Below are 16,432 nucleotides of genomic sequence, written 5' to 3'. Positions count from 1 at the left end.
TGTAAAACACCAGGAAGACCAGCTGAAAGAATCATTGTCCAGCCTTTCATAGCCTGAATAATGCTTTGTTAAGGTACTGTAGTGGCCTCTGAGTTTAAGCAACCCTGCCAGAGTTCAAAATAATTAAATATGGAACTTGTATGAAGTAAATCTCCAGACCCCCCCCAAATAACAAACTGCATTTAACATACTGTAGCAATTTCCTGTTGATGTAAATGGCAGCTTTTAAAACCTCCTGCCGTGTTTTTGGTAGTTCCAGCAGATTTCATAGCACTATAAAATGAAACAAAATGTTCCCACCTAAACAATAAAGCGGAAAATTAAACCAATGTGTTCATTCCAATTTTCCTGCCTTGTTTAAGGTAACAAATGCCTTAAAAAAATATGCATCACATTTCCATGTGATCAAAGTGAAAAAGGGTTTTGTATGGAATATGCATAACACTGTCAGACATAATGGAATATAATGACTTATATGATTGTAGCTAAAAGCCATGAAACGAGGCTTTAAGCAGGGGTCAGTCAGAAATGTAATTCATTCACTTCCTGCCTGAATTTAGACACCTTTGCTGCATTTTCCTACTACTACTCAGCTCTACACAGCCTGCTTTAGTAGGCAGCACCGCTGACAGCCACAGTTGTCATCATTCAACATGTGCACCACTCGTCGTTTAAACCACGGCGTTGTACTGAGCTAGCTAACGAGCTAGTTTAACGCTCGATTTCGATTTAAAGCAGCAAAACGGACAAAATAGAAGCAAAAGAGGCCAACATACGAAGTGTAACGCCTTGTTGTACACACCAAAAAGAAGGCAAAATTACATGGTTTTAAATACTGGTAGCAGCACTCGAGACATAAAGAAGCAATAACACAACAATAATAAACTCTATTAAATTATGTTGTATTAGCTGGATAAGCTAACTCGGGAACTTACCTCGCGTTGAGAGGTCGGACTCGAATCGCAACTTTTACGTTTGCCATGATGTGTGTTGTTGTTTTGAGAGGGGTTTTACACACAACTCAGCAGCTGTCCAAGTCGGACTTGGTGTAAAAGAACGGTTTTAATGTGAGCATGGTGAACATCGCTTCAGATTTCTCCAATAAAGTGGGGCGAAGTTGTCCGGTCAGCCCCCCCGCTCTTGTTCAAGCCATCTCCCGACTTCTGATCGAGAACCCGAACGCCCGCCGCGTCTCCAAAAGTCTGAGCAGAGAAGTGAAACTTCCTGCAGGGCAGACATGGAAGGAGAGGGAGGGGATGCTGCTGGATACTCCTCCCTTTTAGCCACATTCAAATCCTTTTTTTTTTTTGCATGTCTGTTATTATTTAAATTTCTCTGCATTTCAAAAAGGTCTTTAAATTGAGTTTTACATTGATTAAAAAACACCCCCAAAAATCTGCAATTATTCAAGCTGATAAACTTTATTTTTCTTTTTCCATTACGAAATTGTATGTTACTCATTGCAAACATGACAATACACAATAAACACTTAAATCTGAATACATCATTATCATTTAGAAATTAAACTATGCGGCAACATTAAAAAGAAAATCAGTTTAAAAGCAGCAGGGAGTAGGGCGCTTGTTCAACATGAACAAAAACATGATCACAAATGCTGTTTTGCATTTATGAAAGAAACTACTGTCACTAGTGAAGCGGTCAACGGCATTGTGAAAGTGCTATACTGAAATGAAGACAAATTAACAATTATGTGTCTTACACAAACGTGACTTTTTTCTAATTTTGAAACTTGTAGTATTTGTTATACATATTAATTACTCAACTTTTTTTAAATGCAAAAATTCCCCATTTCATTGCCCAGTCTTCTTCAGTCTTAAGCGTGAATCTACTGTGACTCGGATCTATGCTTCCTCTCGATCTTTTGTTTATTGTTTGCCTAAAGACACAAGCATCAATCCAGGTTTGCCTGCAGGAAATTCCTTTGGATCCAAGATGAGATTGTGTGGTCCATAGATGCTACCCCTGACTGACGGGGTTTTCTGGTTCTACTTGGGACCTGAGCTCTCGCTTTGCAGGTACAGAACCTAAGCCTGAGGCTGACTGGTGAACCTCTTTGACGGTCTGTGTAGCAGAAAGCTGGTCAGCAAAAAGACGTCACTCAGAACTGTGTACCTCTTGAACAACACACGCAGATGTGACATTAAACACTGTGGCGAACACAAAAGTTGTGGCGGGGAAACTGGATAGTACTATTGCTGTCATGTAGCTCCCTCTACTGTCTGATGCGAGACCTGCAGAATGTCCATTTGGCTTTGCAACTCAGCCAGAGGTAAGACGGGTTTCACGGTCTTTAACTTTAGCTGAAAATTCGCTATCTGCTCCTAAAGAGAGAAAGAAAACGACAAGAAAATTAGAACAAGAGAGCAGAAAAAGCCAAAGAGGTCAGATCATTAATGTTAAGAAATAATTCCAAAGCAATACAAGATGACAAGAACATGAACCTTCACCACAGGTAAGGCCAGATCTGTTAGCCTCTTCCAATGGGATTTGACCTCTTCTTCACTCAATAACCCTCTGTCCACCAGTTTGCCAATTACGAACAGGTAGTTCTTCCTCTAAAAAAAACAAAAACATATTTGCAGAAAATTAGAGATTTCAGTGTCAAATGATTTCAAATTACATAATTAGAGGTTGTAGAAAAGGTTAAAATTTTGAAATATTTATATAAATAAAAGTGTTTAAGGAACAGCAGGAGGAGGAGGAGGAGAATAGAGCATGCTGGAGGCCAAATGTTTCAATTCAAGACAGGGACCGTTTCACATGTCATTCCCCTCGGCCTCGTTTCCAGTCTGTTTACTCTAGGAAGCAGACAGACTGGAAAGCAGGAGTAGTAAAAACCACTGGAGAAGCAGTGAAAATAAGTCAAAGATGAAGAATCCAGGAAGGAAAAAAAAAAAAAAAAGTCTCCATCCAGTGTAAACATGTTTTAAGTGTTTAGGCAAGTAGGTTTGAACAATTTATAGTGAAGAAACTTTCAAGAAATGAAACATCAACAGAACTGTTCTATTTTGCCGACACTCTTCAGTCTTGTAGATTTTTAACACATAAAAATTGAAAAAACACAACACATGTTGTGCACACATCAATCTATAATGTTTTTAGGGTTTATCTTAGGACATGTATAACAAGTTTGATATATGTTCACCACAGCAATTTGACTGTCATATTATGATTATTAATACATCTATATCATTCATACCTGTGTGTCGCTGGCCTTCAGCACAGCGGTGACTGTAAGTGGGGTGAAGAGCAGGTGGAGGGGGGCGGAGGAACAGCTGTCTTTCTCCCACAGCTCAGCGAGCTGCTCCAGCAGCGCTGTGACAGGAGGCTCTGACCCTGAACCATTACCAACAGCAACCCCGCCACGTCCGCTGCACTCTGACAGAGGCAGCACCGGGAGCTCTGCAGACACTGAACAGATACACAGAACACATTCTCACGTCTGTCAAGGACGCTTCACAATGTTTGCATTTAAGAAGCAGAGCAATTTTGAATGATGAGAGTTAAACACTTAAAACATTAAGCAGCCTGGAATCTCTTACCCAGTTTGCAGGCCAGTAGGACACTACAGTTCAGAAGCATCTGCTCTGACAATACATTCAAAAACTAAGCAAGCAAAAAGAAGGAAGAGTGAAATCAACACTGGGAAACGACGCATCAGTAAATTCGGTGTAATTTTATGACACTCGTCTCTCTCTGATGTACCTTTCTGCAGGATAATGTTTCTCCCACTTTTTGCAGCAGCGTTAGGAGCTGAGAGCCAGTCGGCAGCTCCTCATCAGTCCTCGGGCCCACGGCGATGCTCAGCAGCTCCTACGTTAAAAATTAAACCCCTTGAGTTCAGACATATATCGTTGACTTTTACATCTCGAAGATCTTCTTTGTTATGGACTTTCTAACATTCTGGTGAGGCACACCTGTGATTTAACACTAAACTATGTGACATAGTGGGGCAAAAAAAGAATCACAAATGAAATGTTATTACAAAGCACTGCTGAAAAAAGTACTAACACATGTATAAAAAAAAATAAAAAAAAAAAAAATAATACCTTCATTTCAACGAGGATGTCAGAGGGCAGTGAAGCACTGTGGTCGCAGTGGGGAGGACAGGACATCACTCTCTCACTCTCACTTCCTTGTTTCCTCTTGGGAGTTTGTGGCTTTTCCTGAGGGACCAGCTCAACCACATTTCTGTCCACATCAGTAGAGTCTGGAGCAGGTGGACTACCAAGAGCCTTCATCACGCGGTCATACCTGCTCTTCCACTCCCGTCTTATGAGTGCTTTATAATGAGAAATTAATGGAAATTAGATATCTTGAGAGTGCTTCTCTCATCTACAATGGAAATTATGTTCTTAAAATAATACCGGCACCACAGAGAGTTTGAGGTCAGTTCAGTGTTTTTGTATGTTTTAGTCTGGAGGCTTAGTTAGTAGAAAAACGGGCCCAAGTCGAGCACAAAAAGCTTGCAAAACTACTGCCCTGCCATAAAATTCAGCCTTTCCTTCATTTACATTCATTCAGCAGATCAAAGCAATCAATGCATTCATGTTGCAGTGGGGACTTTCCAAAACTGTTTTTAAAAAGTTAAAGAAAAAACACAAAGTAATGACTAACCAAAATTTTATTCAAAATAAAACATTTAAAAAAAAAAAAAAAAAAAAAAAAAAAAAAAAAAAAAAAAAAAAAAAATTGAATTGGGTGGCAGGCCAACATCTCAAAAAAAAAAAAAGTTTGGATAGGGCCACGTAATCACTGTGCATCATCTTTTAAAAACAGTACATCAATCCTATCTCCTGCCTGGGACTGATGTACCTGTATGTACTTTTCAGCATTGATGGTACCTTTCCACCTGTTCAAGCTGCAAAATCCATGGACACTAATGCACCCCTGGAGCTGGATGCTCCCTCTCTTCTCCTCATTGCAATTTTAATCCATCTGACCACACAACAGTTTTCCACTTTGCGTCAGTCCATTTTAAATTAGCTTTGGCTCAGAAAAGACAAAAGGTTTTCTGGATTATATTCACATATGGCTTCTTCTTTGTATTTGTCTGTAAACACAGTTCCCCAGGTAATGTTTTCTGGAAGTCTTCCTGAACTCCAGAATCATACCTATTTTAAATGCAGTGCTGCCCAAGGGCCCAAAGGTTAATATCAGTTAACCCTATTAGGTTGAAAGATTTTCTTCCAGGTGTGTTCTTTTAAATACCACTCACCTTCCCAGCCTTTTGCTTCCCCCGCCCCAGCTGCCATACCCCCATGTTGCTGCCATCAAATTAAACACAAGAAAATGTTTTCTAAATGAAATAATAAAATGTCACGCGTCTTATGAGATTTGCACATTATTGCATTCTGTTTTATTGCATTTCACACTTTACACAGTAACCCATGTTTCAAACTGGGGTTACACCTGATTTCTAACCAGTTATCCAAACTGGGGGGGCTGTCCCTCTCCTTACTCCCTCCCTCCATCCATCCATCCATCATCCTCTTCTGCAGACATGCAGAAAATATACATCTGAAACAGCTCTATATTTAATTACCTGTAATGTTAGCTGAAAGCCAGCTGCAGGCTTTTTCTGTGGCAAGACGTTTGGTGATGTTTTCCGAAGTGGCGAGTACCTGCGTAGAAATTCGATCATAAACACGCAACTCCAAACTCATCCACAAAGGTTTATCAGACACTTCTTTTCTTCCTAGCTAAAAGTCTATATTGCTGTAGTTATGTTCTGCTTCTTTTTTTTTTTTCTTAAACCAAATATGTATTTTTGGACTTACAGTAGGCGAAGTCTCATGAGGGAGCAATATCCGTATGGCTTCAGGGCTCTTCTCACAGCAAAATCTGCAAGCAAGAGGGTGTTTTCTTAACTGAAAGTAATAATTCCCAATCAAATCTATTCACGTAACAAGAAAACAGCCGGACACTTGTAAAATAAGCTCTTGTACCTGGTGGCTCTTGCCAAAGCCTCCAATCCCGCATCGCACAATTGAGCACAAATGGAGTCATTCAGTTTTGAGGGATTTGAGTTTGGCGATCCCAGTCCATCTCTCAGCATCTTTTCTCCTCGTCCCACCAACTCATTTACTAAGGTAGCCCTGCGAGAAGCCCAACATGAATAACACAACTGTACAAAAATTACATTTAAAATATTAAAATAAAATAACAACGATGCTCTTAGTAAGTCTTGAGCAGACATCTATATAATACATTTAAACACAGAGTGGTGAATTTACAGCAGTTGCCACTGAAGTGCTGTAAAACAAGCTGTTGGACAGTCTCTAGCCTCCTAGGTAGGCAACCAACCAAAGCTGCAGGCTGATTACAAACTATTCTCAGAGTCACTTTCAATTGGAAAAGGATAATCTAATGGAAGGCAGGTTAAATAAAAACAAAGGAATGTGAAAGCTGCAGTTAATTTGCAATCTAGTGGCTTAAAACCATTTTACTCTCAAAGCTCCACAATACTCACTTCATATGCTTGACTGCATTGGATCCAACCCTCTCAGCTACAAATTCCACAGTGCGACGTAACGATGGAGGCTGGTTGTGAAAGAAGGCTTGCTCGAGGTCCACCTGTCATATTCAAGCAACTGGTTTAAATCCCCCACACACAGGAATTATTGCATTTTAAGTATTATTTGCTGTGCCGCTTGCTTATTCACCTGCAGTTTCTGCTGCGACCTGTGAGCCGCTGGCGTGTCCTTGAGCTCAGCAGACGTGGGAGTAATCTTGCGGATAATTCCTCCGCTCTTGGCTGTGCTTCCGGACACAAAGGCAGCCAAAAGCTTACGAAATTCACCTGAATGGATAAAAAAAGATGGATTTATCTAAAGAAAGTGCGTGTTGCTGTCCCTTGGCTCATCTGTGGTGAACATATGTTGAGCAAGCGTGAACAAAGCTGTGCAGTTTCTGATTAAAGAACGGTTTATTTTTCAAACTTATTAGTGAAACTCGAGTCCACCAATGACTAGATCAAACAAAAGGCCAAACAACCTATAAGAACTGTGCCATTCTTGCGCTCGCTACTCCGCATCCAATCAAAGGGCAAAAAAATCCTGCAAAAATTGAGTCCTGTTGATGCCAGACTTTAAATTTAATGTGTCTATGGTTAAGAATAATCGCACCAGTAGAACAAAACAAAGGAATTACCATCCTCAAGACAGAGCTTCACTTTAACCAAAAGAAAAGACCAGGACATGCTAGTCCAACAACCCAGCTCTCCGTATGCAAATTAAAAGACACAAAAATGACGTGAGGACCAACCTCGAACCTACAGATGAAATGACAAAGCAGTTTTGTTATGGAAAAAGCTCATAACCAGCCCAAGAAAAACTCTATAAAAGCCAAGTGACTGATAACATGCAAAGTAATTCACTGTAATAATTGTTACTGTAATTGTAACAGCCAGAGACAGACATTCTTTCTTGCAATTCAAATACTTTGCAAGACAATCCATTTTATTAGTATTATTTTTTTAATGCTACTACCAGTAAAAACACACTGAACAGAAAAAATCCAAACCTTCTCACAGATAAACATACACGTGTAGATGAATGTGCGAATCAGCTGGCTGGTTGTACCAAACTTGTGACTCCTTGTTCCCATGAATCTCAGTAATAAAGGGGAAGGTAAAGACTCCAATGTTAATACGGCTATTAAACCATCTAAATTAAGGCATGCAGAAATAAACAGCTACTGTAAATTAAGATAAGAATACAGTGCCCTGAAACCCAATTCACACATAAGATTTACATTCAGCATTCCACATTTCTACTCACCAAGAAAGGGACAACAAGTATAAAGAAGCTGCTGATCCACCAGAGGAATACAGTCCTAAAAAAAAATGAACACGCACAACTCGCATATAAAAACAAGCAGTGACTGTTTTATGGACAAACACCTATTAAAGTTTATTTGTCACTTACAAGCCCTGCCACGTTTATGTCACTTTCTTCCACCTTGGCAACCTCAGTAAACTCACTAGTGAAGAAAATATCCTCTGGAATCACTGGGATCTACACAAGTTAAAACACAACAGGTTCAACTACATGTTAGCATTAAATAAATATTATTCTCAGGCATCATAAAAGTGTTAAATAGATCTTTGATTCATGATTGGTGAGTCTGCTGCTCACTGTATAAACCATTACATAAAACAGACAAATCTTGCCTACACATTGTAACTCACCTGAAAGAGCCAGCCTAATACTGACACCATTAGTAGCTTATTTAGGTAACACATTTCTTCACATCGACCAAGAACCAGTCTCCTGCAAGCAAACAGGAGACTTTTTATTTTACTTTATACACTATTTACCTGTACTGTCATAACTAGTTTACATGCATGCATACGAAGACAAACCTATATAGGAGAAGCAGTGTGCCCAATGTGGTCCTGTAGCAGAGCAGCAGAGGGCCGATAAAGTCTAGCATGGAGAGGAACTCCACCAGCCAGGGAACAGTGAGGATGGTGCGCCTTCTCCTCATACTGTTTCTCAACACGGCACACACATCTAGCACTGGAACACTCTGTGGGACCAAGAGGGAAAGAAAAAAAAAAAAAAAAAAAAGTATGGCATCAAATATACATTTATATCTGTAGTGCAGATGTACAGGATGAAAATAAAAGGAACATCAAAAAGTTTCTGAAACTACTGCTGACTTTTACATACACTATTTAAAAACAGGCTTGAACATTTGGTGCATTAAGTATTTGTTTCGTCACCTTGCTGCGCAGGGCTATAGCAGTATCCTGTATTTCTCTGGACGGCTTCTCGGATGTTTGGTAAGGCAGAAAGGAAATGAATCCCAGAAACTTTGCCAGAAGACGAGCTAGGAGCAACACAGAGGAGAACCGCTGCTTCTCATCCTAAAAAGGATGAAATAATAAACAGCATAAGAGCTCATCTTCTTAGAGTGGGCAGGTTTAAGAAGATGAGCTCTCCAGGTACCCGGGTGAAAATACATTGCTTCAAATAAAAAAGGAAAATACAGCTGTAAAGCATTTTGATCCAAACTAACAAAACACCCACAAAAAGCTGCAGATGCAGATAACAGAATACCTGCTGCTCCATGTCTCCATCTTCCTCCTCCTCTTCCTCCCGCTCACAGATGGAAGCAGGAGGGCTCAGAATGGACACCTCATCCAGCTGGAGTAGCTGCTGGCACAAGCTATCCTGCAGGTGCTGGTTCAGCTGGCAGCTAGTGCACAATATACAAAACGGATTATAACCACACATAGTCAATTTAAAAAAAAAAAAAAAAGTTTAGCTAGTAAGAACACAGGAAATTTAATATTTATTATGCTATTATCTTTTTACTTAAATGTTGTTGTCTCACCAGCTGGCAGCCTGCAGGAAGTCCCTGAAGAACTCTTGGTAACCAGGAAAAGATGGAGGCGGGCACGGGCCAACAACTCCATGAGGCTGAATGAGACGCTCTTCAAGACGCTTCAGGCGCCCCAGACCCTCAGCTCCCAACATGCCTAACAAGTCAGCATCAGGAGTATCTCCAGAAGTGCTGTTCACTCGGGGACCTTTACACATCTAAAGGAAAAAAGGTCAATTTGAGACCTTATTGGGCCAAGTAAGAAGAATGTCATGTGGTGGGTAGCTTCTGCGATGAGATATATAGATAGCTTTTGTTAAAATGTATGATTTACCTGAATGAGCTGCTTCAGGAACAGACGCGCAAAATGAGAATGATTTCCTGCAGAGGTCATCTGACTCATCATTCCTCTGAAGTAAAAGACAGAAAATGATCATTTATTACATTGAAATGCTTAATTCCACCTAATTCCTGACCGTGAGGGGGAAAATAAATAAATAAAAAGCTGCTGTAACTAACTGGACTTACCTGATCCTATTTCCAAGTGCAGTGTCAAAACTCCACCCAGGTTCCTTGTGAAAGTCCTCCCACTCTCTCAGCACCTCATAAAAAATATCTCTGTGAGAAGAACAAAAGAATCAGGTGATTAAGAAAATGGATGAATGGAAAAATATAACTGATCATTAATAAAATTAATTCAGTGGTTTTAATCAACTTATTTCAACAGTTGAATCCTTAATTCACGAAACAATCAAAAAAAAGTTTCTAATTTTACAATTAAATCTACAAATTATCCAACTATAATATTTCACACTGTGTCGATCGACAAACAACATTGCGTTTGCAATTTAAAGCAGTTCACCTCTATAAAATGGACAAAAGCAGAAATGCACCTCTGTTTTTTGAAGATGTGGAAAGCCTTGTCACTGCTAAAGTTGGACCGGTTGTCAGTGTCAGGTTGGAAAGGGACCGAGTGGATGAAAGTGGACACTGAAGGAGAGAGCTGAAATACATTTTTTTAAGTGGAGATGGGTCAAAATAAGAATCTGGATTACCAACATAGGTTGGTAGTAATGTTTATAACATAGCATACAGCACTGGGAAAGATTTAAAAACACAATAAATGTTTACATTTACTTCATCAGCTGTACAATACAACTCTGTTACCTTGGCCGTGCTTTTATCTTGGGCTTGAGTGAGACGGTCCCTGAGATGTGGAGAGAAAGATGCCACGCGTTCATTCTCTGCCAGCAGTCGCAATGTGCACTTGTCCAAATGAGCTACCAACCTGATAAATTACAAGAAGACATGGTTATGAGTCAAAAAGGTAAGAATGTTGAGGAGTCTGTTAAGTGGAGAAAACAAAAGACACTCACTGAAACTGATTCTCCAGGACCTTCACAGCAAAATACACACAATTGTGTACTAGTCTTAAATAACATCTTTCGAGAATATCTGAAAATTTGAAACAGATCGGGAGCGTTAACATACACACACACAGATATATGCAATCCTAGTATTTGTAATATTATATGACTGCACACCTGAATGTGAATGAGCTGCGCACAAACTTTCCTGCTCATCGTCATGAGTGTGAGGGGACCGAGATGTTAGTAACTGCATCACAAAGAAGAGCTCCAGGAAAATGTTTGGTACGAGGTTTTCTGAAAACACATAAAAATTTTAACTAATTTAAATGTGTTTAATCTTTTTTAAATTTCTTTCATTATTAATTACTTAACAGAAACCTGTTGACAGGCATTTACTAATAGCTGTACTTCATCTAGCAAAATTGTTTGTACAAGTACATTTTATCCTCATGTAATTGCTTTTAGATAATGATCACCACCTTGTGGTCATTTACCAGAGATGCAGGTACTGTACAGCTCAACCAAAAGATCCAGTTCCAAGGAGAAAGTGACTTTGGATGGTTCAGGACAAGTTGTCTGATGTTCTGGTGTAACTTTAGATCCTGTTTTAAGCACTGTCTTGGTAGGGGTGCATGGTTCCAAAGAAGACGGCTGAGGAGAGCCGACCTGCTGGGCACGCTTTGTCCTAAAAAACAAGAAATTCCTGATCATAAAACTGCAAAGATATACTGAGATGTGGAAAAAAAAAAAAAAAAAAAAAAAAAGATGCTTCAGCTGGTGCAAAAACAGCCTAGACTGCAGGGCTCGCAAAATTTCAAAATCTCTGGTAGCCCTTCGGGCAGGCACTCTTCAGTTTTTGGTAGCCCAAAATAAATTTAAGTAGCCCGAATAAAAAAGAGAGCAATTTTTTTAATGTTTTGTTTCCTTTACAATATTATACATTAAAGTATAATATTGTAACAGAAACAAAAATTAATCAGAAAATTGTTAAATACAAATCACAACTGTATAAAAATTACAATCATCAACTCAAATACTTGGTTCTAATTGAACAGAAATTTCTATGAACTTGTAAGAACTGTGTAGAACATGAATCAGTCTGTGTCAGATCCTGAATCTGAAAATTCCACTGAAGTCACGGGTAAGGGGTAAGTGGAACCAAGATCGAGGCCATTTGCTTTTTGAAGTTTGCAAAACTGCTAAATTTGGCCAATGGTAGTTCACTCTTTGCAACATAGTACGCTTTTGAAAGATTTTTCAGGACTTCTGCTTGTGCTTGGTTTATTTTTAGTATGTTTTTTGCAATTGCCGTTTGTTCTGGGAAAGATATTGCAGACTGGGTGTTGCAGACTGGGTGCAGTATAATGCATTTCTTGCGTTTCTCATGGGTTCTGATGGGGTCTTTCTTAAAATTACTGGTCCCAGTTACAAAGGCGCTTGTCGACTCAAATGAAATGAAACTCACAACACACCTGGCAGAACATCATGTTATTTAGCTCGTCATATTCCAGCCACATAAATTCTTTTGTCCATGAAACCAAAAAAGCTGAGCTTTCTTTTTGCCTCATAGTCTGATTTGTCATATCTTTTCCGTTTTGTGGTAGGCTTTTATTTGGTTGTCCCTTCTTCACCCTGACCTGTCTTATTTGGCTCAGCAGAACTAAAATACCGGCGTAAATCCTGCTGCTTTTACACACGCACTCACATAACGGTCAGCGATTCTCTGCGCAATCAACCTCTCACATGTTTAAACGTGCTGTGGGAGATTTCACTTGTCACGTTTGAATAGTAAGCTAATGAGTGATAAGACGATGTCAGAGGAATTGGTGCGCAATTAATCGTCACTCACCAATCAGTGCTGCCGCTCTCTATACACCGTTGGCGCGATCGCAAAGTGAAAGCAAAAAACAAGCGCAAATTCAAACGCGATTTCGATATGTCACATATTGACAGTGGCTCATCGATGCCAATAACATAATTACTCAGCTACATTTGCGAAAGAAAATGCAAAAGCATTGACACATATTTTTCCTTCCTATGATAGCCCGACGGGCAGGGCTGAGATAGATTTTGGTAGCCCGACTGGAAAAATCACTAGCCCCGGGACGTCGGGCTAGCGATTTTGCGAGCCCTGGAATGTTATACATATAGGAACCTGAAGGAGAATTTTACTCTAATCTAGAGTGTACAGACGATTACCAACAAAATATGAATTACACTTCCATCATTCCCTGTAAAACACAGAAATAAATTACCCATCTGTAAGTAATATGGCACCCAGTAGCAGACATGGATTACTGGCCAATCCAAAAACCAAACACATTTTTCCCACAATGCACTCAAATCTGTCTGACCAAACTGAGGAAAAGTGCACTTACTTTTCCCTTTTAAGTAATTCCCTTTCTTCCTGCAGACTGAGAGAATTGCCCCCTGTCATCGACCCCTCGAGTGGCTCTACTCCTGACAGGGGGCTAGATGGTTTACTGAACGGGGTGGAAGTGAAGCAGGTCTTTGGTTTAGAGTGTGGCCGCTCTGCACTTACTGGTGTCGGGTTTATTCTTCTAGTTGGCTTAGATGCCCTGAGGAATAACAGAAGTGGTCAGATTGTTTGAAAATTACATGTTCAAATCTGTATTTATGACTCTACTTATATTAGACTTGTGCAGACTCACGCAGGAGAGATGGGTGAGGAGCCAACAGGAGGGAACTCCTCCAAGTTGTTGAAATTGAGCTGACCTACAGACGGAGGTGAAACCTGCTCAATTATCCTACCATACCCCCTCCTCCTCCTCTTACTGATCTCCTCCCCCCAGTCTCATCAACGAAATGCCCTCCACGTCCTCGCCCCCCCAATGACATGTTGCCGCCACTCTTCTTGCGGCTTTTCTGGGACTGGAAGCTAGGGCTGTGCTGAAAGTCAGGAGGAGAAACCATGTAGTCCCCAAGCATGATCCTCTGCCCACCACGCCGCTCAGATCCTGAAGGCCTGGAAGCAGGGCTCCATGTTGTAGAAAAGGAGGGGCTGCTGAAGGCAGTGACCCCGCTCAGACAGTGAGATCCTTCAGGTCCAGGTGACACAGATGAAGGAGAAAACAGCTGGACGCGGCTCGCACCCCTAGTACCACTTCCACCACTGGCAGACTTGCAGCCCCTCCTTTCCGAGAAAACTTGGGTCTGTGCAGCAGGCCTAGGGCGGCTGGGGGTCTTAGCTGGGGTGGCGGGGCCATGGGTGAGTGCTTGACTGCTCTGCTCTCTCAGAAAATTTAAAAGAAAAGGGACGAACTCCTCTTTGTGAACTGTCAGCCCGAGTTCACTAATCGACAGCTTCTCCTCGTCCTGTTGAAGAGAGAGACTAACTGTTGGAAAGTGGATCGAGACAAGCGCATCAACATCTATCAACCATGAAATAACTCAGAACATCAGTGCGATTAAATCCTAGATGCATCCCAAGATAATAGATATGCACGCAATTAAATCTTCTGGATAGCTACAGTTAATCTCCTAAAAAAAATTATGATCTAACCTAGCTAACAACGTGCTGGCTAATTTATGGCAAAACCCCACATCTGTCTTAGGAGAATGAAAATAATAGTAAAATTATTAAGTATCTGTGGTAAATTATGACAGGTTTTACTGAAAACATTTCTTCTGAAGAAAGGGAAGCTGACAGCTATCATCTTGTCTGTAGTCGACCTGATCTACAGCTAACGTGGCTCGCTAGCACAGCAGCTAAAAGTTTTGTTTACAATTAGTTACGAGCTGTGTCATCACACAGAACAGGGTAAGCGGAGATAAAACGCAGACAAATGCTCCTCTCGTGATAGTATTACCCGTTTCAGACTTACCCCTGCACTCTTTAGCCAGTCCACCACCTTAATAATATCCACTTTCTGTGATAGAAGCGATTCCAAAAGAGCCGCCATTCTTGCCAAGCGCTGCGCGGCTGAAGAACTGAGAGGAAAGGGGGCGGGGTTAGCCTGTACGCATGCGTGTTGCAAATTACGTATGCCAACCACGTGTGCTTGTCAAGAGTCATTCAAGGACCGTTAGAGGGGCCTGCTTTCACATGTCATCCACCCACTAATAATAACAACCCAAATACAGTCTTTTGCAAAAAAAATCTCGAGTCACCACTCATTTTTTAATATTTCGCTTCCAAGGAGGGAGACTTTCTTTAAATTTTTTTAAGTGGTGCTGCGTAATAGTTTTCTGGGCTTTCTGAAAATCATAGCATGGTGTGCAGTGTTGCCTTAAAATAACTTGAGGAAATTGGAAGAACTTTTTGAAAAGTATCCTAAAAAAAGTATCCTAAAGTAATGTCCTATCATGCACTTCCCTTTGGAAAACATCTGATTGATCAACGTCTTCACTTTTCAGCATGACAATGATCCAGATAACACTGCCTATGCAGTAAAAACATACAATGGAACACTATCAGTCACGGACTGGCATCGCCAGAGCCTGGACCTCAGCATTACCGAAACAGTGTGGGATCATGTTGACAGAAAACAAAAGAAAGGGCAGCCAGCATTCAAAGAAGAGCTTTAAATACTCTTCAAGAAGCCTGAATAACTATTCCTGAATACTACTTAACTACTTAAAAAAAATTACAAGAAAACCTCAGGGTGTGTTGAAAATAATGGTGCTCACATGAAGTGTATTTTTGCCTCACATACTGTATTTCTACATATGTTTGCAAGCTGCAATGAATCACTGCACCTACACTACCAGTCAAAATTTTGGACACACCTTCTCAGGTAATGGTTTTTCTTTATTTTTACTACTTTCTACATTGTATATACACACTGAAGACATCATATATATGAAGTAAGATATATGGGAAAAAAACTCCAAATATGTTTTATATTTTAGATTCCTCAAAGTAGCCACCACTTGCTTTGTTGACCACCTTCTCTCAATGAGCTTCATGATGTAGTCACCTGAAATGGTTTTCACTTCACAGGTGTGCCTTGTCAGGGTTTATTTGTGGAATTTCTTGCCTTCTTAATGGGGTTGGGACCATCAGTTGTGTTGTGCAGAAGTCAGGTTGGTACACAGCTGGCAGCCCTATTTGACAACTGTTGAAGGTCAGTCAGTTCAGAAAATCAGTAAAACTTCGAATGTATCCCCAATTGCAGTCGCAAAAACCATCAAGTGCTACGATGAAACTGGCTCACATGAGGACCGCAGCAGTCACCTCTGCTGCTGAGGATAAATTCATCTGCCATCCCATCCCATCCGGTTTGCGTTTAGTTGGACCATCATTTATTTTTCAACAGGACAATGACTCCAAACACACCTCCAGGCTGTGTAAGGGCTATTTGACCAAGAAGGAGAGTGATGGAGTGCTGCACCAGATGGCCTGGCCTGACTTAAACCCAGGCGAGATGGTTTGGGATGAGATGGACTGCAGAGTGAAGTCAAGAGGGCCAACAAGTGCTCAGCATCTCTGGGAACTCCTTCAAGACTGTTGGAAAACCATTTCAAGTGACTACCTCATCATCAAGAGAACGCCAAGAGTGTGCAAAGCAGTAATCAAAGCAAAGGGTGGCTGTTTTGTAGAATCATGAAGAAACATATAAAAAATGTTTTGAGTTATTTCACACTTTTTTGTTTACTACATAATTGCTTGTGTGTTCATTCATAGTTTTGATGCCTTCAGTGAGAATCTACAATCTAAACAGTCATGAGAATAAAGAAAAAACATTGAG

The 16,432-nt window shown here is 40.5% G+C and overlaps 2 protein-coding genes across 3 annotated transcripts in view; both read right to left on the bottom strand.

Moving 5' to 3' along the window:
- Window positions 1-1,243, bottom strand: part of stard9 (StAR-related lipid transfer (START) domain containing 9) — a 37,958-nt gene extending 36,715 nt beyond the window's left edge. For both annotated transcript variants that reach the window (XM_005477292.4, XM_025901211.1), the window contains exon 1: window positions 936-1,243. In XM_005477292.4, coding sequence (XP_005477349.1) covers window positions 936-982 — 47 coding nt within the window. In that variant the 5' untranslated portion in view covers window positions 983-1,243. The remainder of the gene's footprint in view (window positions 1-935) is intronic.
- Window positions 1,244-1,397: 154 nt separating this feature from the next.
- On the bottom strand, window positions 1,398-14,644 carry cdan1 (codanin 1). The gene is made up of 29 exons (XM_025901159.1): window positions 14,567-14,644; window positions 13,586-14,057; window positions 13,394-13,535; window positions 13,100-13,300; window positions 11,216-11,406; window positions 10,896-11,015; window positions 10,728-10,806; window positions 10,519-10,639; window positions 10,245-10,354; window positions 9,880-9,969; window positions 9,686-9,761; window positions 9,364-9,569; window positions 9,087-9,225; window positions 8,750-8,893; window positions 8,387-8,553; window positions 8,213-8,294; window positions 7,950-8,039; window positions 7,803-7,857; window positions 6,687-6,823; window positions 6,494-6,597; window positions 5,970-6,119; window positions 5,802-5,865; window positions 5,567-5,645; window positions 4,071-4,303; window positions 3,727-3,834; window positions 3,564-3,627; window positions 3,221-3,432; window positions 2,463-2,576; window positions 1,398-2,342 (listed from the first exon to the last, which is right to left on the bottom strand). Exons 1-29 carry the CDS (start codon window positions 14,642-14,644, stop codon window positions 2,220-2,222), a joined length of 3,951 nt encoding a protein of 1,316 aa, XP_025756944.1. The 3' UTR covers window positions 1,398-2,219.
- Between the last annotated feature and the right edge of the window lie 1,788 nt (window positions 14,645-16,432).

This window comes from Oreochromis niloticus, linkage group LG19, assembly GCF_001858045.2.
Source record: "Oreochromis niloticus isolate F11D_XX linkage group LG19, O_niloticus_UMD_NMBU, whole genome shotgun sequence".
NCBI lineage: Eukaryota > Metazoa > Chordata > Actinopteri > Cichliformes > Cichlidae > Oreochromis > Oreochromis niloticus.
The sequence above is the reverse complement of the archived record's forward strand: the minus strand, read 5'-3'. Positions and strand labels throughout refer to the sequence as shown.